The sequence below is a fragment of the Saccharomycopsis crataegensis genome (assembly GCF_037102585.1).
Source record: "Saccharomycopsis crataegensis DNA, jcf7180000000084, whole genome shotgun sequence".
Taxonomy (NCBI): domain Eukaryota; kingdom Fungi; phylum Ascomycota; class Saccharomycetes; order Ascoideales; family Saccharomycopsidaceae; genus Saccharomycopsis; species Saccharomycopsis crataegensis.
Genome location: NW_027043829.1, coordinates 2,533,533 through 2,555,592, shown reverse-complemented (window position 1 = coordinate 2,555,592; position 22,060 = coordinate 2,533,533). Strand labels below are relative to the sequence as shown.

The window sequence follows — 22,060 nt, the reverse complement described above, 5'->3', positions numbered from 1 at the left end:
TTTGTTGGCCTTCATCATCCATATAATAATGAGCTTCCAGACAAAGTCTCTTAGAAATAACCCTGGAAGAAAAAACTTACCCACCCTCAACCTTTCAACTGATAGCTCTACCATAAATAATCATAATAATGTGTCGCAAACAGGACATCTACTGGTAAAGACCCTTAAAAGAAAGAATCTCAGAGGATTGAGTTTAGGGGGTAATGACAATAGCGGCCCTTCGAAAGATGGTCTATCTCTAGCAATTCCAATTTCCAATCACAAGAGAAAATCTATCCAACAAGTCACCACTTCTAGTACCCCAATAGATACAGTTACATCAACTACTTTGGAAGCGGCTATGAATAAACTTGATTTGAAGCAGGACTCCGAATACACTGGCGCCACCAAACCACAAATAATAACCACGAAGATAACCACTTCTTCAATAACTCCCGATGGCAGCCTTGCTGGTAATGATGGCTTCTGTTTGAACGATTTCAAGGAAAGTGATTTGCTCAGGCTCGAGGATTTGGGTGCAGGTAACTCAGGTTCTGTTCTTAAAGTTATTCACACACCGTCAAAAAAGACCATGGCCAAGAAGACTATCCACATCGAAAATAACCAAGATGTCAAGCGGCAGATCGCCCGAGAACTCAAGATCATGAATGAGTGTAAATCAAAATATATCATTGAATTCTATGGCTCGTTTCTTCAGGAAGGAAATGTCATCATATGCATGGAATATATGGATATTGGGTCTCTCGATAAGGTATTAAAGATCAGTGGACCATTTCCAGAATTCTTCATCAATCATGTGGCCTATTCTGTTCTCAATGGTCTCAAGTATCTTTATACACAGCATAAGATTATTCACAGAGATATCAAACCTTCAAACGTCCTACTCAATTCTAAGGGTACTTTGAAACTTTGTGATTTCGGGGTGTCTCGTGAATTAATTGGTTCTGTCGCCGACACTTTTGTTGGGACATCCACTTACATGTCACCAGAGAGAATTCTCGGAGCTAAATACACAATCAAGGGAGATATTTGGTCTTTAGGATTGATGTTGGTCGAGTTGGCCACTGGTTTTTTCCCTTTTGGTGATAATGAAAACATTGCCCCAGCTGGTATCCTTGATTTATTACAACGTATTGTTAATGAACCACCTCCAAGCTTGCGTGACTTCAATGAAAAATATTTCGCAGCCAATAACATCGATCCAAAATCTATTCCTGAACGTCGGTTGTACCCATCTCAACAAGATATGAATGGAAATTCATGTTCAAGTGCCTTAGCTGCTAATAGCGAATCCAATGAAATATCAATGAGAAAAAGCAAACCATATTACCCATTCTCTGAAAGGTTTTCCAACTTTGTGGACGAGTGCCTTATTAAAGAAGAATCGCAGCGTCCCTCTCCTACTGAATTGTTGAAAGATATTTTCATTTTGGTATACAAGAAAGATATTACCCCTGAAGGAAGTAAGGACTTGAAGTCTGATATCAAGGAGTGGTGTAAAAACGTTAAGAAGATGAAGAAAAACTGAAATCTGGGGTAGCTCTACTGGGAATTTTGATTGTTTTACGCAAATGCCGTTCATCCTTAGTTTGCTGTTCATTTTTATTTTTTTTATTACATTCGTGGTTGCGATAGGACATATATACAATCTAATAGATATGGGTTTTCACTGGAAGATAGAAACAAATGATAAATGGTGAACATTGCATCCTTGTCATCGTTATAAGCTCCGAGAAAAGAAAAAAAAAAAAAAAAAACAACCAAACATTGCATCTAAAAATTAATTAAGAAAACTGGTGATTTCTTGAGCTTTGCATAACCCTTTCTTACGAAAACTCTTTCATTTCCTTGGTGATATCGTTAATTTTTCTTCTGGTTTCTCATTTATTGTTTCTCTTCTTCCCTCTTTTACAAAGTAGAGTTTTTTTTTATGAATTCTATAGCATTTGATATTTATTAGAACTTATGCTGTTACAAGCCATTTCACAGAAATAGTGAATCTGATGGTTGCGTTTAAGTGTCAAGTAGCAGGTATTTAGTTTCAGTATCCATTTTCCCAAATTCAAAGCATATCATGGTACATTCATAAATTCTTTTATCGCTTAATTTTTTGCACCCAAGAGATCGACAAGATCATCAGCATTTCTCCCCTTCAATTTCTTATTAGATCTATCCACCGATTTGAAGTTAAACCTAGGCCCGATAATCAAGAACTCGAGCAAATTATAATCCTTTGACATTTTCAACTCACTATCGCCCTCATTGCTCGACACGCTTTCATTTTTGGACACCACTTTATCCTTAAATGGAACAATGATCTTAAAAATACATGTCTTTTTCTCAATCATTTTGATCCCACCCACTAGCTCCTTATTTGTAAATAGAGAGGTTTTCCCATCCTCTGAAATAAACTCACCGGTTTGATATTTCGTCAATAATTCGTTTTGTTGGCCAATAGAAACATTATCCCCCACCTTCAATCCATTGGGCACCAAAATCACAAAAAAATTTTTGTATTCATACAACACGATCCCAAGGAGATTCTTCAATCCAACTTCTTTGGAGTCCGTCACTCTAACTATGGCCCCTATGAGTTCTGCCGATGAAAGTTTTGGAAGTATTTGTTGTGCAGCTAAAGGTGCTTTTGGGTTCGGAAAAAGCAAGTCTTGAATGTAACCGGTCCAAAGTTCGTTGAGCGATGTATAGTCGTCATATTGCGGGATACCAAACACCTTGATCCATTTATCCATAGCTTCCTTGATTTCTTGGTTACTAGTAAGCTGCTCATGACAGTTGTTTAGTTTGGAAATAGCTTTTCGCTGGTTTGAAATAGTGTCCTTAACGTAACTGCGGAATACCAATCTTGTGGTCTTCTTATTCTTTTTGTCATTTATCGAGTCAAATCTTCTTATTACGTCTTTGGGTATACGTTTTGAGTCAATATGTTTACTCTGCTTTTTCTCAGTCTTTGCAATCTTTTTTAATTTTTTAGCCTTTGTCTTGTTATATTTATTCACCCTTTTTTCCCAATCAACGTTTGGATCTAGTCTCCCAACCTTATTGCTAGGGATGTTTTTAAGCCTCTTTGATTTGCCACCGTCGTTATCAACATTTTCTTGGGATTCAAGACCGTGTAGTAGCGATTTTTCAGATTCTTCAAACCCCGATCCTGTTGGCTTAAGCACCATATAACTTTTCTGAGATCCAGATCTCGAGTACCGGGCTTGTAGTAGTTCATCTAGATCCACAGAACTATTGAAGAATCTTGATCTTGCTAATAATTGTCTTTCCATGATCCACTAACGCAACTTCAAGAAAATTGGTATACTCAAAAATTCCCCCGGAATACTAAACAAAAACGAAACCTTAAAAGATATGAAACCCTTGGAAAGCTCAAAATCCTAATTTTTTTAAACCAAACTAACAACCAAAAACACTGCAGGTATCAAAAGAAATGCCTTACTTCAGTGATCTTTGTTCAATGAATCCATCCATCAGTACCAAAAATTTTTTCTTTGTTGCCGTCGTTTTTTCAAGGGACCATCAGTTACGCGCACGCATACTGAAATCTGGAGTTTTGGCATGCATGGATCCTAATATAAATACTTTTAGGTATCACTTACAAGGAGAAGAAGGAATATTTATTTTTATTTTTTTCTTTTTTTTTGCCTTAAGCCCAATAGACACAATATCTTCAAATTTTTCAATATGAGTGGTCAGAAGGGCCCAGCTTCAACAAAGCTTCGTCCTGGAGGTGCAATGCCTCGGCCAGCATCATCCATTTACACCACCAGGACTGATGCTGCCAATTCAAGGAGCACAAATTGTCTTACTTCAAAGCATAAAAGCAAAAGAAACCCTAATACTATGTCTTTTATCAGTCAAGTACAAAATAGCCAAAGAAGTTCGCTTTATAACCAAGCCAGCTCGAGGCAGCAGCAGCAACAATCACTCTTCCAATCGTCGCCAGATGCCCCACCATTACCAAAATTCCCACACATTTCACAAAAACCTACAGATATTTCTCAAAAAATTGAGTCATTTAAAAGCATTGCACGAACAGCAAGTGATAAAATTTATAATGGAGATAGGATAATAGTCCATGATGTGGAGGACACCATGAGTGAGATAAATTTGGAGAAAATACAAGATTGCAGCAACACTAGTATTGAATTAGGCGGAAAAACCACACCGATGTCATCTTTTTCAGATTTTACCATATCAGATACTATGACAACTCAAGAGAAAGATTGGCTTCAAAGTTTGCTGGTAGCTAATTTTTTCCAAAATATTCGCAGCACCCCGATATTTATCATATATTTATGCAAATCCATCATTTTCAATTTACTTGCCTTTATTTTAGTCATATATCTCAATACTTACAATTTAAAATATGGATTGAGTTTCATCAAAATTTTCACCAAAGAGGAATTGATATTCACCACGGCCAGCTTATGTTACGAACATGCTTTCTTGATTATTGTATCGCTCATACCAATAACGACCAATAGTCACTTCTTTGGTTTATGTGTATTGATAATTAATACAATATTAAACTTTATGGAATTATTATATTTTGGGAACCAAGCAAACCGCATGTTTATGGAAGGAAAGATTCAAAATATGGTTGGTGAGTTAAGTCTGTTGACAATTTCTCCAAATGAGGTCCTATCAGCATCAGTCCAAAAATCGAGAGAAGATACTCTTGAATCAATGCTATATGTCAAGCCGGTTTTAATATATTATGTGATTTTGTGCACTTTGGGTATATCTCTCTTGTCCGAATGGTTACTATATTACTTCTGGTTAAATAGCACCAAGATATCGAAACTAAATGGGAAGAATATGTTCCAACATTCAACAACCCTTGAAATCTTCAAAAGCGCTCAAAAAATATATTTAGAAAAGGCTGCAGAATTTCTAAATACTTCTTGTTCTCCTCCAATACTATTAGTCAACCTAGTGTTCAACAAACACAATGAAGCCTTTTTTTATTTGTCTATTTTGGGGTTGGTCTTTGTTGTTTTTCAGCAAAGTTTTTCCTTTCTTGCAAATGACATGCTAAGAGAGAAGTTTCAATTTTTACCACTTGCTAAAATTTTTATGTTGATATTCAACTGTTTTCTCATGATTCAGTCGTTGTCAAGAATGATGGTTTCCAGTAACCAAACTGCTTGTGCCATTGGCTCTTTTGCAATATCTCCTATATATTTTGCGTCAGCAATTTATATCTTTCATTGCATTGGAAGTATAAAAAATTCTACCGAACTATACGACCAAATTGATCTCAAGCAATTAACCACTTATATTAAGTGGTACAAAAATAGATTAGTCTGCTTTTCCTTGGGTTTTATCTTTGTTTTCAATGTGATCCATATTGGCATATATGCCAAATTCCAACTAAACTACCAATGGTTTATAGTTCTTTGCTGTTTGAATATGTTCTTGCTACCAATCTTAATCGTGAGCCTTGATATTGATGCCAGCAACTTCAACAACTATGTTGCAATTGTTATTTTAATGTTCATGCAGTTTGTCTTCTTGATATTCGATTATGTTTCAATTTTCTTCAACCTCAATTCTTCTAACGCAGCCATATTGTCAGAAATTGGTCAATCTATGGCATTGATAATTTATACCTTCAGTTTTGTTGTGCTTTGTTACCTTTTCCTCAAGTTAAAAAAATGCCACACCATGTTCCATGAATTCTTGAGCAGGTATCCAGCCAGTACTCATGGAGGAGATCTGAGTGACAATGCTTCGATAGATATTACTTTTTGTGAACTGTCAAATCATAGCAAATGGCGCTCCAACATCAGACTATTATCAAGAGTGTTTGTTCCCTGGGTTTATGTCAGGGGGTACATGACAATAACATTCATGTGCTTAATAATCAATTATAATATCAATAACGTTAAGTTTTATGCTGCTAATTGCACCCATATTCAAGAGCTCCCATTGATCATCATGATCGCTTGTTTCGTCTTGATTTTGACAAGTAGATTAATCACCAAGACCTATTTGGATCCGAAGCCCAACAACAGGTTTGTTGGAGTTACTGTTGCTGCAGTGGTTCTATTTATCTCTGTCGGTATCCTAGCGATGGTAATGTATTTGATGATCCTGAAGATATTATTATTGAAAACCTTCACTTACGGGAGCAAGAATGCTGAGCTTCGATTCCAAATTGGTATTGCAATGTTGGCCAATCTTGCAGCACTTGGGGAAGTTGTACTCGAAGCAATGATCTTATACACCGTGCTGACAAAAGAACAAAATATCACATCAATGACTGAGTCTGTAGATGGGCTTTATAACCAATAGCCAGTCCAAAAGAAATTTGGCACCTTTTAGAATATAAATAGACTTATAGACACTTTGTTAGAATTGGCAGACTTTTGTAATAAACTTCATCACCTTTTTCACGTGATGAAATTTGCAGGGACCTTTTTTTTTTTCTCTCTCTATTTCAGATAGATATATACCAAAATAAAGACAGTGTTGGTGGAGATATATCCTTCTTATTTAAATAATCAGAAAAGAATGACATTTCCAAAAGAGCTTCAGGAGACTTTCACATCTGCAGAGATAGTATATCTTGCGGAAAATGAACTTATAGAGGTAATCTCAAATGTTTCCATGAATGACAAACTTTCATTGATCAGTACAGAACTTCCAAAGTTCCGAGTGATGAGCACTTATAAAATCCCAATATGGTTGGCAATAATCCTTCGAAAACAGAATAAAATCACGGTACCGCCTCCTGAGTGGCTAAACGAAAATTACTTGGCCAATAAATATCAAGAAGAAGTGACGAACCAGACTGCGTTTACACAATTGCCTAACAATTGGCTCGAGGTTTCCAAAATCTTTCTTAAACACTTTGTACAGGATTTAATCGATAATGAAGACGTGTTATTGAAGCTTATACAGGACCTCAAAGAAATCAGATTGGTGAAACTACGGAAGGGGTTGAATAATTTGAACGAAATCAATTTGGGGTTCAATGATTTGAGTTTGATGGAGATCAACGAGTTTAGACCATTTATTAGCCGAGTGATGGGTAATTTAGCCAAATTTCAGAAATCCTTGGAAAATGAAGAAGGTGTGGAAAATTATGATGATGCTGAAGACCCTGGTGATGACAACGCTTATGATGATGATGATGATGATGACGATTTGGATAATAGGAATACAAGTACAGGGGGAAGAAAAGACTCTACCATGGCAGAAGCCAATGATGATATTGATGATGAGGACATGGAAATGGAAGATATAGTGAATGAGTTTGAACTTTGAGCTTCTATATGGCCAAAGAGCTTCCCCATGACTCGGTTTCCGTGCTGTCGGATACCAACCCCTTTAAAATTCCTCATTTGATCATATTGGAAGGGGTGGGAACGTCTTGATGGTCTTTAAAAGGTATGCGGTGCGAAACTTACAAGTCGAATAACTGATAATTTTACTCAATGCTACAGTTTTATATTAGTATTGGTCATTGGATTCCAAAATTGGGAGCTTTTTCAGCAGCACTAGAAGGTCTGAGTCTTTGGAAATCCATTACGTTCTATAGTTCAGCATTCATAAATGGTATGTATAAGAGGGTAAAAATATGAAATAAGTGCAGAGGAGTTTATAAGAGTCTTTAATCTTCACCTTTTTCCGGCTTGATGGAAATAGAACAGATTGGAAAAAATTTGAATTGGCGTTGGAGAAATCTTAATTTGTATGAAGCATTATAGTGGTTGAATATTAATGACTGCAAAGTTGCATCCCTACTTTTCAAATGGATGATACTTTAAAATATGAATGATATATATCAGGGAGGTTTAATATTACATTATTACATATTGCAGCACCTCCCTGCAAAGTTAGAATTTTTGTTCCTTCAAGATCCCTCTTCTGATACCTGATTATTAAGAGTAATCCTTAATACACATTTACAAGCTAATACACTTTATTATCTAGAGAATTCTAATGAGATGAATGTAAGTAACTAAGATCGAAAAAAAAAAAAAAATAAGAAGACAAATGAGGTCCGAATAATTTCGAAAAATTGAACAAAGAAATTAAAAATAATGAAGGATGCGAGATTCGAACTCGCGCATCTTACGATAATCGATTACTCAACTGCCAGGCAGATGAAGAACAAACTGTTCTTGAGTCGATCGCCTTAGACCGCTCGGCCAACCCTCCAATGTTGAATGATGTCAACTCATATCATAGTTCTAATGTTCTGTTTCATTGTACCGTCGTGTTGGTATACATTTTTTCCATTCTCTTTTTTTCAAGCTTAAGTGATTTTTTCTGATTAATATTGCCATAATATTATTTTTGAGACTTTTCTATTAAACTTATATGCCTAATCATCCCCATATCTTTATTTATGTTTCGCTTTTCATGGCTGAAATTATTTTGCACTGTGATTACATGCATTTTTCTTCATTCTCGTAATATAAGCTTTGTCCCATGTTAATCGACGGATTGAAAAGCTTAAATATTGTAATTCGATCTACTAATGGTTGTATTGAATTAAATAAAAATGAATTGTTAAAGTAAATATAAAACTGTGTAAAGGTTTATGCGTGTTTGCTAAAATAAGAATGATAAAATGGAAAAACGATCCAATGGTTCTAAAAGATAATAGTAGGTAATAAAATATCCTTGTATGTTCAAGAAGCGTAAAAGGGAGTTCTTTGAAATGCTAGAATTTTCTACGAAGGATTATTAATGAAGTAATGCATCCTAGAAGTGCATTAACAAAAGTATAATAATACCTTGAGCATGACCTATGCTACATATCCCCCCTTATTCAATTGATGGATGCTTCTTCAAATAGTCATTCACTAAGTCAGTCGCAGAACTCTTCTTTTTTAACTGGGAAATGTGGAAAATTGGGCTTCTTTTGTAAAATGGTGTAGTAGGAGGGTTCTTCATTTTGACCAATAATGTGTTGACATGGTTTGAAGCCCCGATTTTTTATACATAGTAATGGTTTGACATAAAGAACGGAAAATAACTCCTTCCATATCGGGCATTGTGACCGAGTGGTTAAGGTGAAAGACTTGAAATGTGTGATCTTCGGATTATACTGGTGATCTTTTGGGCTCTGCCCGCGCAGGTTCGAACCCTGCCAATGTCGACTTTATTTTTTTCTTTTATTTTCAATCAATTGTTTTGTATCTTCTAGTTTAATTCACTTCATTCTTTTTTTTTTTTTTTTTTATCGAATTTATTGATCCCAAAATAATAAATGTGCGAGAAAAAAAAATGATAACGAAGAAGGTTCCATTTTTCTCTCTACAGTATTACTTTTGTCTTTCTCTTTTTTTTTTTTTTTTCTATATAGTAATTCTGTCTTGTTAAAAAAAACAAACAATATAAAGATCGGTTTCGGTTGTCATGGAGCTTACGAGCTACACTAGTAAGCATGGTTTCTTTTGCAAAAATATAAATTATCCATACATTCATTAATATTATTATACAGGATCAAAATTCTATTAAGCTATCAATACTTGCAAAATTTTGATCGACCAAACTTAGTATTGGTGTTGATTTCCCCTCGGAGATTTCGGTTTTCGGTGGTATTATAGATTTCAGTATAACGACACTGAACACTTGGTGCACATAAGTAGCCAAGTGACCAATTCTTTCCATATCAACGTCGAATTTCTCAATGAGCAGTCCCGGGAACTTTTTCTGTTCATGAAGACAAGTTAAGAAGAACGAAGCGGCAGCAATTTCTTTAGAGGAATATAATATAACCGCCGGCGTATACATGGTAATCTTTGGAAACCATGACAATTTCCTCTTGTAATCTGCGCCAAAAAGCTCAGATAATTCCCATTGGTCGAAATGAGTAAATGGTAATTCCATATCTGTGTCGAATTTCAAATCAATGAGTAACTTGTTTTCTAAAAGGATAATTGAGTCACGCACTTCCCGTAACAGTTCCTCATTGCCTTCAATTTCCGGATTAATCATTCGAGCAATAAGTCTCACGATGGTTTCAAGTTTCTTCAAATTTTCGGCAGCTTTTACTGCTATGCATATTGCAGCGCCAGCGACGAGTTTATAATCATAATCTTGGATGTGGTTAAACATAAAATAACGATGAATGTATGTACCACCAAAAATGACTGCCTGTTTATTCAAATTCAAAGTCAACGCAATTTCCACAATCCTTTGAACACACTTAGTACGCACGGTAATTTCCTGTTCATAGTCAACGTATTTATTTGGGGAGATCCTCGAGGGTGTCATGTCACGGATATGCTCTTGATTGAATATCCAATCATTCGAAGGAATGTCATCCAAAGGCAAGTGATATTCATCGTCAGCATTTGTTTTTTCGTATGCTGATTCGGAAAGCTTAGGTGTTGTGCTTTTGTTGTTGCAATTACGAATATTATAATCATGACCAGCATGATTTTTATAAGCTGTTGGTGAATGTGTTTTTTGATCTTTGTTTGAATCCATGCCGCTTCTATCATTTCTCGCTGTGTGTGTGGACTTCCCGTAGTCATTCCTATGTTGGCCTCCTTGATGATAACCATTAACATGATTTCTATTAGTTTCCTTGTAATAACTATTAACGCTATTTGTATTGGTTTCTTCATAATGACCATTAGCTTCATCCTGATTATTTTCCTTGTAAAAGCCATTTACGTCACGGTTATTCTTTTCTTCATGATCGCTATAACTTTGGCCATAATCTTTTCTATAACGCGTATCTCGATCATTTTTATAACCGTCCTGCTTTGCGGTATGGTTATTATGGGTATGTCTGTCTCTATTTTGATAGCTTCTGAAATGACCACTTTTATTGTACAGTTCACTTTGTTCACTATTATCTCTGTGATGATGATGATGATGATGATGATGATGATGATCCCTATCATCTCTTGGATTGTTTCCATTATTATCAGAATATCTTCTACCAGCGTTACTCCGCGATCTGTCTTTGCTATTGAAGGACCCTACGCGCCTTCTGGGACCATCTTCAAAACCATTACCGGGTGTGTGGTTCCAATCTGATTTTTTTCGATGATCTTTCCAACCGCGGTCGTTTTTTCGATGATCTTGATATCGATGGTCAGTTTTGGGGCGTCTCTGCAAACCAATCACCAGCGAATTTGATTTGCTGATTCTTCCATGCTTTTGCTGATGCATTTTAATGAGTTTGCTGGCAACAGCAAGTCTTGCCTTGAGGACCTTCAGTGGTATAGATTGATATATGGCTTTGTCTTCTGATTACTGTCTTTGGGCATAGCGCTTTTTTTCCAAATAAAAAAAAAATAAATGAAAAAAAAGACAGCCTTCATAACCAGCCAGGGCACAAGCACACACGAAAAAAAAAAAGAACGGTGGCACCTTCTGTGCTGATCGAATGTACTCACAAATATCGTTAATTAGAGAAAAAAAAGAAACAAAATGGCCTACCAAGAGTGATCATGTCTTGGACAATGTCCCATATGCTGGTTTCCAAAAACAGAGGACAGAAAGAATAAAAGGTCCCTTTGATGCTGGCAGCCAATTACTGAATCTCACGTGCGAAATTATATTTAAAATATATTCGCCAACGAACGTCCCGTAAAATCATATCTGAACACATCCGCCAGTAGCCAACCCCCTCAGGGCGAAAGAAATTGGGAGGGCAATCAATCTTGTTGGAGACATCCAGCAACCCAGAGTATATATACTATTGTGTATATATGTATATATACAATCTGTTGTTTTTGATAGGCGGCCTAATGCACCGTTGCGTGCACCCTCTCTTTCTTTTCTATTCTTCTTGCTTTTTTTTCTGCTGTTTTTTCTTCATTGGAAGATAGGCAAGATCTTCACACTGCTATGTCTTATATCGTACGAACGATAGACACCACGTCTGCCAGTCTCACATTCATTTGTGTGGCCACAACTACTATGGTCACACCGTCCAGCCAACACGAAAAATTGTGTGGTGTGCGGTGCATGGACAACATTGGTAGAAAGCACCGTAGCCGCACCTGCATTTGAACCTTAAATACAAATCCACCTATTTTTTTTCTCTTTCTTTTTTTTCTCTTTTTTTTCCCCCCCTGTATATATATATAAATATATCTATCTATCTATGGTTTTCTCGTAATTTTCAAAGATAACACACCTTTCTGCCACCTCTTCACTTATCTTTCTATTGACACAACAACAACTATGTCTGGGGAAGAATTCAAAGACCAAGATTTGAAAGTCGGTGCTTATTCTTCAAGCAACTCCCATTCTGTGGAGAATGTCGACAATAAATCAGGCTTCAAGAAATTCAAAGATTCCTTCAAGAGACAAAGAGCGGTTTTAGATGAAGATCACTTAAACACTTTAAGCAGCGAGCAGCGCAAAAACTATATCTTATCCAACCAACCATATAAGCAAACATTGCAAAAGCGTCATCTTCAAATGATGGCCATTGGTGGTACTTTGGGTTCTGGGCTTTTCATTGGGTTAGGCTATAGTTTGGCTTCTGGTCCTGGGGCAACCTTGATTGGGTTCTCTATTGTTGGGTTTGCCATCTTCTGTGTGATGCAAGCCGCTGCCGAATTATCTGTTAGTTATCCAGTTTCCGGGTCTTTTGCTACTCACGTCTCTCGTTTTGTCGACCCAGCTATCGGGTTTACTGTTTCTTCAAACTACTGTTTGTCATGGCTCATTTCTTTGCCTTCAGAATTGATTGGTTGTAGTTTAGTGATTCAATATTGGAATAGCAGTGTGAACCCAGCCGTTTGGGTGTTAATCTTTTTCCTTACCGTGGTGGTTTTGAATTTATTCGGTGTTCGTGCTTATGGTGAGTCTGAATTTATCTTGTCCATCATCAAAGTGATCGCCATCATCATTTTCTTAATTATCGGGATTGTCTTGATTTGTGGTGGGGGACCTGATAGCCATGGATACATTGGGGCCAAATATTGGCATGACCCTGGTAGTTTTGGTACACCAGTATTCAAATCCATTTGTGGTACCTTCATTTCCGCTGCCTTCTCCTTTGGTGGTACTGAATTGGTTATTTTGACCGCTGCCGAATCTCACAGTGTCAACGCTATTTCCAGAGCCACTAAACAAGTCTTCTGGAGAATTGCATTGTTCTATATTTCCACCATCGTTGTCATTGGTTGTTTGGTTCCTTACACCGACAGCAGATTGCTCGGGGGTAACAGTTCTGAAGATATCACTGCTTCACCATTTGTCATTGCCTTGAGTAACACCGGGAGTTTTGGTACTAGAGTGTCCAACTTTATGAATGCCGTGATTTTGGTTGCCGTTTTATCTGTTGCTAACTCATGTGTGTACGCATCCTCAAGAGTTATTCAATCTTTGGGAGCTGCGGGTCAAATGCCAGAATTCTGCGCTTATATTGACAAAGAAGGTAGACCACTTGTGGGTATTTTACTTTCCTTTATTTTTGGATTACTCGGGTTCTTGGTGGCATACCATGACCAAGATACCGTGTTTGATTGGCTCTTCTCTTTATGTTCCATTAGTTCTTTCTTTACCTGGGGTTCGATCTGTTTCTCCCACGTTAGATTTAGATTAGCAATGAAGAAGCAAAACCGTTCAGTCAACAAAGAATTGAGTTTCAAGGCCATGTTGGGGATTTATGGGTCAATAATCGGGTGCATATTGTGCTTCTTATTGATTGTGGGTGAAATCTATATTTCTGCCTTCCCACTTCAAGTGGGTGGCTCCTATGCCATCAGCAAGTCAGAAAGAGCTTCCGATTTCTTCCAAAATTGTTTGAGTATCCCATTGATGATCTTGGTATGGGTAACCTATAGAATCTCTTCCAAGACCTTTTTCAGCAGACCATTGATTAAACTTGAAGACATTGATTTGGACACTGGAAGAAGATACAAAGACATTGATTTATTGATGCAGAATGTTGCTGAAGAGCAACAGGCTATTGCCCAAAAGCCTTTCTGGTACAGATGGTATAGAATCTGGTGTTAGACTCATGCTTTTTTTTTTTTTTTATTGCTATACCCTTTTTTTCCACCCCACCCTTCCTCGTTTTTTCCACTTCTTCTTCTCATATTGGGCTTTACCCTTTGGGATAGCCTGACCCTTAATCTCCACTTTGATTATTGCCCTTTTCCTGATAGATTGCCATTTGTTTATTGATTTTTTGACGTTGGCCCACGTAATTGGCACCTGAACCAATTCGTGGGTGCCCCCATACACTGATTGCTATTGAAAAGAAAAAATCTTTTCCATTTTTTGTCCATTTATTTATTTGCTTATTTATTTATTTGTTTATTTATTTATTAAACGAAAATAATGCCTGTAATATTTTCCTTTTGTCGTGGCTATCTATGTTCGACATGGCGATGCTACCAAAGTGACAAAGATCTGTAAATTTTCTGTTCTCCTCAAAAAGAAACGCAAAAAAAAAAAAAAAAAATTTTTTCAGATAATTTTTTATTTTTTATTAATCAGATAACAATAAATAATAATAATAATAACTATCTTAGGGAGGTTGGCTCTTTTCTAGAATATTAGTAGTAACAGTAACTAATAAGAAATACATATCATCAACACTACTTAAATCATCTTGAACCATAATTCTCCATTGAAGTTCAAAAGATCATCATCCTGCCAAACAATACAATGGTTCCGCACATGAGGCCGGGGCCTGTACCCAATCAAGATCCAAATCAGAATAATAATAACCCATCATATCCTAATAATGGCCACATTAACCAGAAACTAAAGGGAAGGGTGAAAAGAATAGCTTGTGTGGAGTGTCGTCAACAGAAATCCAAATGCAATGCTCAAGAAAACGCCCCTATGCCATGTACGCGATGCGCCACAAGGGGGTTGGTTTGCACCTTGAAGGCAGACTATAAAAGAACTTACAAAAGAGCAAGAAATGCCCAATTAGAACAATCATTCAACGATCTAAGGAGCTCTTTAAACGGATTATTACAACCTTTGAAAAGTGATGATTCAAACGCTCCGGTGTTGAACGCCCAATTGCTTGAAAAATTGAATAGCTTGGTAAAGACCGCCAATGCTTTGAATAATGAAGAGGAGTTTGAGCAAAATAAGACGATATATTCTGCTAATTCAGACCAGAAAACCCCTAGTACAATCACGAACTCCCCACTAAATCCAGACCAACCTACAAAAGACCTTCTTCAAAAGACAACATTGAGCACATCTAGTTACATGCCGAAAGTTCAATTATCGAGAGAAATTTTGAAATGTGAGCCAAAGACTTTGCAAAATATCACTTTTTCATCAGAACAAATCGAACAATTATACACAGAATTTGCAACGAACTACCACCCTATTTTTCCAGTGATTGATATAATGAAGGGCCCAGAAAAATTGTACCGCCTTTGTCCTGCATTATTCTGGGTGATCATGTTAACCTCTCTACGAAGGAACTCTGATCCCTCATCTAGATCATTACTCGTGGAGTTATCTCCGTTGGTCAGAAAATTGTTAGAGGACTTAACCATTAGTCCCATCACCAGATATTCGCCATCAGAGTTTGATGAACCGGTTTTCAATGCATCTTCGGTGTTTTCAGTGCAAGCATTTTTGATTTCTACAATATGGCCTCCATTGGCGTCATCTCTTAGTGCTGACTCTTCTTGGAATACCATTGGTATAGCTTTATTTCAAGCAATCAGAATCGGCTTGCATAGTCCAGGACACGCCATGGATTTCAGTAACGCGGCAAAGACGGATGATACCAGACAATTAATGTTATTGACAGAACAGATACGAACCTGGACTTGTTGTAACATTGTGTCGCAAACAATATCGACAGCTTTTGGGTATCCTGCATTCACCAGTTTCGATAGGAATTTGTTGAGTTTCATTGAATTGAATAATGAATTGAATATCCCGTTGGAAGTCAAACAATTGATGGAAGTCACAGATTATGAATGCCAAATTGTCAATACTTTGAGTGGAACAGTTCACCGTAGTCGGTTTAGCTCTAATGAAAGAATACCTTTGATTAATATCTTAAGCCAAAGATTGGATAAAATGGAAATGAGATTTGACTATGATTCAATGGACAATTATAGAAAATTAGCATTTTTGAATGCCCGGGTTCATTTGTACACTTATTATTTTTTCGATTTGAAAGATGACAGAAACGACCGTCATGATTTTTATGATAATAGCAGCGATGAAGACGATGAAACAACTAAAAGGAAAAAAAACGGTATACCAGGAGAAGATGCTGATGATGATCGATTATCACTTTCCCTGAAATTCGGGTTGATTAAATTGTTTGATGCTTGTGTGGCAGTGATTAATCATTGCCAATTATCGCAGAATGCTGACAAAAGATTTATGAAGTATTTGCCAGGGGTCTACGTCATCTCTATTTGGCAAGCGGCCTTCATGATAACCAAGATTTCTTTTTCCCCATTGAAGCAGATCATTGACTTCCAAAAGGGTAAAAATATGTATCAATTAGCAATTTATTTGACTCTAAGAAGTTCAGTTATGAAACACGACATCGCCTTCAGATTTTCAGGGATCATGCAGAGTCTATGGCAATTGTTCGATACGTTGTATCTTAAAAAATCATTGAAATTTCAAGTTAGTATCACCAGTCGAATGGCAGCGAGTGTATTTTTCGATTGTTTATTAATTTTGCGTGAGAAGAGTGGGATGATGAGATTTATGATCAAAAAAGAGGATGACGAGGATATCAACTCCGATGTGGAAGGGGTTGATGACATCAAGGATTATGATCATAAAACCACTTTAAGTAATGATGGGACCGCCATCACTTCCAGGAGACCATCGCCAGCTGATAGGAAGCTCAATGACGAGGAATTTGACAGTGACTATCCCGATTCTGATAATTCTTCATCATTAGATGAGAAAATTAAAGACATTGGGTCCACTCCTTCTGATGAGGCGACCATATTGAATGATTCTACCAATACTAGTGGCCAACATCATGGCAATGAGAACCAAAGTAATGGGTCCAAGATATCTCATCATACGTTGGAAGAAGTCACCTTGAGACCAGAGAATTCCGTTAGAAAAATTATTAAAACCATTCCTTTGGATCCGACGCCAATTCATCATAATGAAGGATCGAGCAATTCGTCGCCTGCAGATATAAATCAGAAGAGATTCATCTCGCCCCCACCATCATCCTTCCGAGTCCAACCTAATTCGATAAATTCAATAATACACCACGATCAACAAGAGAAAAGGGCAAGAAAAATCTCGGGAGAAACGAATAGGAAACCAAAGAAGCCAAAGAAGGCCATTAAACCTCAGATTTCTAAGAATATTCACAATGGAAATAGCAGTCCTATGGGTACGGGAATAATGCTTGACAATATTGTTACAAACTCGGATATGAACTCTATGAATTCCCAACTTTACCAAATTCCTAATATTAAAAGTGAGCACCCACGGATGTCACCGAATGTCCAACCTCAGATGTCAAATTTACAGCCACAACACCCAAACCCTGAAACATTTAATTATAATAACTATGAAAATGGTTCTACAGTCTTGGGAAATTTCGGGAACACTAATAGTACAACCCCAGTTCAAGCAAGAAGCAATATCAACTCTCCAGGAACAACTACCAGCAATTCTTGGAATCTTCTCAATAATAGTACAAACATCATTGACAAGGAATTGAACATAGATGCGATGTGGGATAATGATTTGAACGTGATGTTGAAGGATGTTTCCTCAGTGATGAATGACTTTGGGTTTCATGATAATTATGGTGATCATGCATCATTATTTCAATTCAATTATAACGGTAATAATAATAATAATAATAATAATAATAATAATAATAATAATGGTACCAAACACGAGAGCGGACTCAATAATAATAACAATTACAATAATAACAATTACAATAATGACAACACCAATAACCAGAAAAACAATTAACACAATAACGTTGACATACATTAGCGTATTTATGAGTGAGCCTGATACAGGCATATATTATGGGATTTTTTTTTTCTTTTTTTATTATTATTATTTATATATTTATCATGATTATGGAAAGGACTTTGCTTTATTTTATGATTAACGTAATGACATAGTGAAGCCCCATGCGCATAGAGGTGATGGTAGACCGCGTAAGGCACTTATCACATGGGGCAACCTTAAGAGGAGAGCAATTAGTCAGCTGCAACTTTTCTAAATCTATTTCAATTGCGGAGGATTCCACATATACATATATCTTATCTTCTTCTTCTCCTCTCTTTCTTTGACCCTATCAATTGAATTGCTACTTTCATAAACCATGTCTATCCCAAAAACCCAAAAAGTTATATTATTTGAAGAGATTGGCGGCCCAGAGGTGTTAAAATACGCCGATTTCCCAGTGCCAGCCTACGCTGATGACGAAATCCTTATTAAAAACCACTACGCCGGGGTCAATTACATTGAATCATACTTCCGCACTGGTATTTACCCATCTCAAAAGCCATATGTTCTTGGTCGTGAAGCTTCAGGAGAGGTGGTTGCCATTGGTGCCAAGGTTGGTAACTTCAAAGTTGGCGATAAAGTGACGTACATTTCCAGCGGAACTTTCTCACAATACCAAAAGATCAAGGCCACCGGTAACATCTACAAATTACCAAAGGATATCAATGATGAAGCATTGCAAGTCATGGGCAGTATCTTGGTCCAAGGGTTGACAGCCATTACTTTCTCCGAACTCGCCTATCCTATCCGGAAGGGCGATTACGTTCTAATTTACGCTGCTGCTGGTGGGGTTGGCCAGATCTTGTGTCAATTGTGTAAATTGAAAGGAGCTCATGCCATTGCCTTGGCATCCACAGATGAGAAATTGGCTCTTGTTCAAAAATTGGGGGCCGAATATACCATCAATTCCAAAGCCACCGATATTGTTGAACAAGTGTTGAAAATCACCGGAGGTAAAGGTGTCCATGGTGCCTTTGATTCTATTGGTAAAGACACTTTCCAAATCACTTTGAAGTGCTTGCGTACCAATGGTAAGTTTGTCAGTTATGGTAATGCCACTGGTAAAATCCCAGCATTTGAAATCAATACTTTGCCAAGGAATGTCTCTATCTGCAGACCAACATTGTATCATAACTTTAGTGAACCAGGAGAATTCAAGCACTATATGGATCAATTGTACGAATTTTATATTTCTGGTCAATTGGAGTTCAATATTTTCAAGACTTTCCCATTGGAAGAATATCCTGAGGCTGCAAAGTTGTTGGAAAGTCGTGCTACTGCTGGTAAATTGTCGTTGAAAATTCCTCAATAAGGGGATCGCTTCTGCATTACTGCGGACTGTTTTCTGACCAAAAGTTTGTTTACTCGTATCTGTTTTCTTTTTTCTGTTAATGGTTGATATGCTGGTTTTATTATTGTGATATGTATTTAGTTGTGCTTGAAGCTGAAGATCAAATGGTTTTAAATTCATGTATTTGCAGCTAATACCGACCGCCTTAAATTTGATGATATTTCGAAAATTATAAGTCATAATTTCTGATGTAAGAAAATTTAAACTAATGGCATACATCTGGGAAGAAGAATAACCCATAAAAATCAGATAAAGAAAAACGTTGATGAGAAGTAACTTTATCCAGTACGGCATGAAAAAAAAAAATATGAATAATTTTAGTGTGCGCTTTGATCCTTAAAATTTCGTAAAACTTGACATGTCAAATATTCTGAACTGATTGAACGCATATAAATGGGGAAGAAAATGGCACGAAGTTCTAAATAAGAGAGCAAGGTTGTAGTATTTGTAGAACAAAAAAAAAAAAAAGAATTCATAATGATCGCGGCTGGTATTAGGAATATGTTTAACATACCAATTGGCATCTCCATAAAGTACCCGAGCCCTAAAAAAACGCACTCTATTCATAACTTACCACCAATCTTCGAAACTTCCAAGAAGTTAAAAGGCAACCGATATGAAAAATATAAATTTTCCAATCAAATGATGGCGAAAAACTTCTTCCAATTACAACCATCTCCCAAAGAGGGAATGTTCATTGAAACACAAACCGGATCTCAAATTGTCAAGGACAACCAGGAAGGAGATGATCAAGTAGAAGAGGATGACGATGATTCAGAAATGGTGACAATCAAAGGTACTTCCCTCCTCACTCCTGCAGAAATGTTTCTTTTCCAAGGCAATAAAAATCCAATGCATTATAGGCAAAAAGTTAGGAATATTTGGAAATTCCAGCATTGCAAGAACATTATTTCGTGATTCCCCAGAAGAATAAGTCTTTTCACTATATTATATAAAAAATTCTTATTCAGATAAATATTGTTGTGTGTTTATATTGTTTTCTTGCCTATTTTAAATTCATTTTTTTTTTGTTTATTTCCAGATATTTTGTCTGCAATTTTTTGATTAGTGATATTACTTCCTAGCTATGCTATACATATCTCGTTCCATCCTCATGGTTTAGAGGATGCTTCCAATATAATTTTATTATCTGATCCGTGTGTTTGACTGCCTAGAAATTCGTAAGAAAAGTTACATTTCCAACTATTGTTTTTTTTTTCGGCATTCTTGAATAAGAATAGGCAGGGGCAGAACTTTTTTTGCCTTGCGCATGCAAATCCATTCAAGATAGAGTCAGTATTGGAAAAAAAAAAACATATTATTGGCAAAAAAAATATCCAAAATACTTCTTGGAATTGATTTCACTAGGCTCCTTCTTAAATCTCATGATAAATAGATGCAGATTTTCATCAAAATTCACTTTATTATAATTTTTTTTTCATCTCTTTGAGGTGCGGTGCATGCATGAATCCTGCCAACATGAGGCACTAGAGGGAAAGCATGAATGGCATTAGTTCTAAATTTAAAAAAATAATTTAGTAAGAGCGCACATCAGAAGTGCTCTACTCTAAAGTATCCATAAATTATATAAATATAGGAGATTCCCGACCATGTTTTGATATCGGCTTATAATTTAATTTTCTTTTTCATCATCAACTTTTATTTATTCACATTCCATTCTCCAAAAAAAAGAAATACATAAATAATGCAATTATCCAGCACCATCCTCTTATCTGTTCTTACATCTTTATCTTCAATTGCCTCCGCTGCTCCTGTTGACAAGCGTGATGCTAAATCCTTGAAAATCGATTTTAATGTTCAAAGACTTCCATCAGATGCCCAAAGCACTGGTCAAAGAAAGTCAGTTTACAGTGCGGTGAATCTTAATTTACAAAATGAATATTCGAAATACATTGCCGAGATCCAAATGGGTACTCCAGGTCAAACCATCCATGTTGATGTCGATACTGGCTCTTCCGACTTGTGGGTTCCTGCTGTTGGCACCAAATCTACCGGAGGTACTTATGATGCTTCCAAATCCACTTCATACAAGAAAGTTTCTAATGGCTTCATGATCGGTTACGGTGATGGATCCAAAGCCTTCGGCGACTGGGCAACTGAAGATGTCACTGTTTGTGGTGCCACTGTCAAGGACATGCAATTCGGTTACGCCACTAACCAAACTGTCGGCACCGGTTTGTTGGGGGTTGGGTTCGAAGGTAATGAAGCCCCAGTCGCCATCAACGGTTCTAGTTTCGAATATGCAAATTTCCCAGCTCAATTAAAAGCTCAAGGGATCATTGAAAAGAATGCTTACTCTTTGTACTTGAACTCCCTTCAAGCGGATTCTGGATCCATCTTATTCGGGGCTGTCGATAAGGCTAAATTCGACGGTGATTTGAAATATTTGGACTTGGTCAACATCGACGATGAAGGTGAAACAACCGATTCCCCAGTCGCTTTCTTTGTTGACTTGGACACCGTTGCTACTTCTTCTGAAACTTTCACTAACGGCACCACCTATCCAGCTTTACTCGATTCCGGTACCACCTTGATCTACGCTCCAGGCGAAATCGCCACCACTTTCGGTAAAAAATACGGTCACAAGATTCCTTACGTTGACATGTACTTCACTTCTTGTAGTACTAAGGGTGAGCCAGTCGAGTTCACTTTCGGTGACAAGACCATCACCGTTCCATTCAAGGATTTGTTGTACCACTTCAATGGTAAGGCTTCCAGACC

General features: G+C 36.9%; 9 protein-coding genes across 9 annotated transcripts; 7 read left to right on the top strand and 2 right to left on the bottom strand. All coding sequences in view use genetic code 12, as the record gives it.

Moving 5' to 3' along the window:
* Positions 1-28: 28 nt before the first annotated feature.
* On the top strand, positions 29-1,528 carry STE7 (mitogen-activated protein kinase kinase STE7; the record flags this gene model as incomplete). Its single annotated transcript, XM_064997728.1, has 1 exon — positions 29-1,528. One exon carries the CDS (start codon positions 29-31, stop codon positions 1,526-1,528), a length of 1,500 nt encoding a protein of 499 aa, XP_064853800.1.
* A 574-nt stretch (positions 1,529-2,102) lies between these two features.
* POP4 (RNase P/RNase MRP complex subunit) lies at positions 2,103-3,293 on the bottom strand (the record flags this gene model as incomplete). Its single annotated transcript, XM_064997727.1, has 1 exon — positions 2,103-3,293. One exon carries the CDS (start codon positions 3,291-3,293, stop codon positions 2,103-2,105), a length of 1,191 nt encoding a protein of 396 aa, XP_064853799.1.
* A 415-nt stretch (positions 3,294-3,708) lies between these two features.
* DASC09_041270 (uncharacterized protein) lies at positions 3,709-6,324 on the top strand (the record flags this gene model as incomplete). The annotated part of the gene is made up of 1 exon (XM_064997726.1): positions 3,709-6,324. The coding sequence occupies one exon, from the start codon at positions 3,709-3,711 to the stop codon at positions 6,322-6,324; it is 2,616 nt and encodes an 871-aa protein (XP_064853798.1).
* A 219-nt stretch (positions 6,325-6,543) lies between these two features.
* Positions 6,544-7,299, top strand: PSF2 (DNA replication protein PSF2; the record flags this gene model as incomplete). Its single annotated transcript, XM_064997725.1, has 1 exon — positions 6,544-7,299. One exon carries the CDS (start codon positions 6,544-6,546, stop codon positions 7,297-7,299), a length of 756 nt encoding a protein of 251 aa, XP_064853797.1.
* A 2,190-nt stretch (positions 7,300-9,489) lies between these two features.
* Positions 9,490-11,012, bottom strand: DASC09_041250 (uncharacterized protein; the record flags this gene model as incomplete). Its single annotated transcript, XM_064997724.1, has 2 exons — positions 9,490-10,855; positions 10,984-11,012. 2 exons carry the CDS (start codon positions 11,010-11,012, stop codon positions 9,490-9,492), a joined length of 1,395 nt encoding a protein of 464 aa, XP_064853796.1.
* A 1,180-nt stretch (positions 11,013-12,192) lies between these two features.
* SAM3 (bifunctional polyamine/amino acid permease SAM3) lies at positions 12,193-13,977 on the top strand (the record flags this gene model as incomplete). Its single annotated transcript, XM_064997723.1, has 1 exon — positions 12,193-13,977. The coding sequence occupies one exon, from the start codon at positions 12,193-12,195 to the stop codon at positions 13,975-13,977; it is 1,785 nt and encodes a 594-aa protein (XP_064853795.1).
* A 657-nt stretch (positions 13,978-14,634) lies between these two features.
* On the top strand, positions 14,635-17,922 carry LEU3 (leucine-responsive transcriptional regulator LEU3; the record flags this gene model as incomplete). The annotated part of the gene is made up of 1 exon (XM_064997722.1): positions 14,635-17,922. One exon carries the CDS (start codon positions 14,635-14,637, stop codon positions 17,920-17,922), a length of 3,288 nt encoding a protein of 1,095 aa, XP_064853794.1.
* A 361-nt stretch (positions 17,923-18,283) lies between these two features.
* Positions 18,284-19,279, top strand: ZTA1 (NADPH:quinone reductase; the record flags this gene model as incomplete). Its single annotated transcript, XM_064997721.1, has 1 exon — positions 18,284-19,279. One exon carries the CDS (start codon positions 18,284-18,286, stop codon positions 19,277-19,279), a length of 996 nt encoding a protein of 331 aa, XP_064853793.1.
* A 516-nt stretch (positions 19,280-19,795) lies between these two features.
* DASC09_041210 (uncharacterized protein) lies at positions 19,796-20,236 on the top strand (the record flags this gene model as incomplete). The annotated part of the gene is made up of 1 exon (XM_064997720.1): positions 19,796-20,236. The coding sequence occupies one exon, from the start codon at positions 19,796-19,798 to the stop codon at positions 20,234-20,236; it is 441 nt and encodes a 146-aa protein (XP_064853792.1).
* Positions 20,237-22,060: the final 1,824 nt, after the last annotated feature.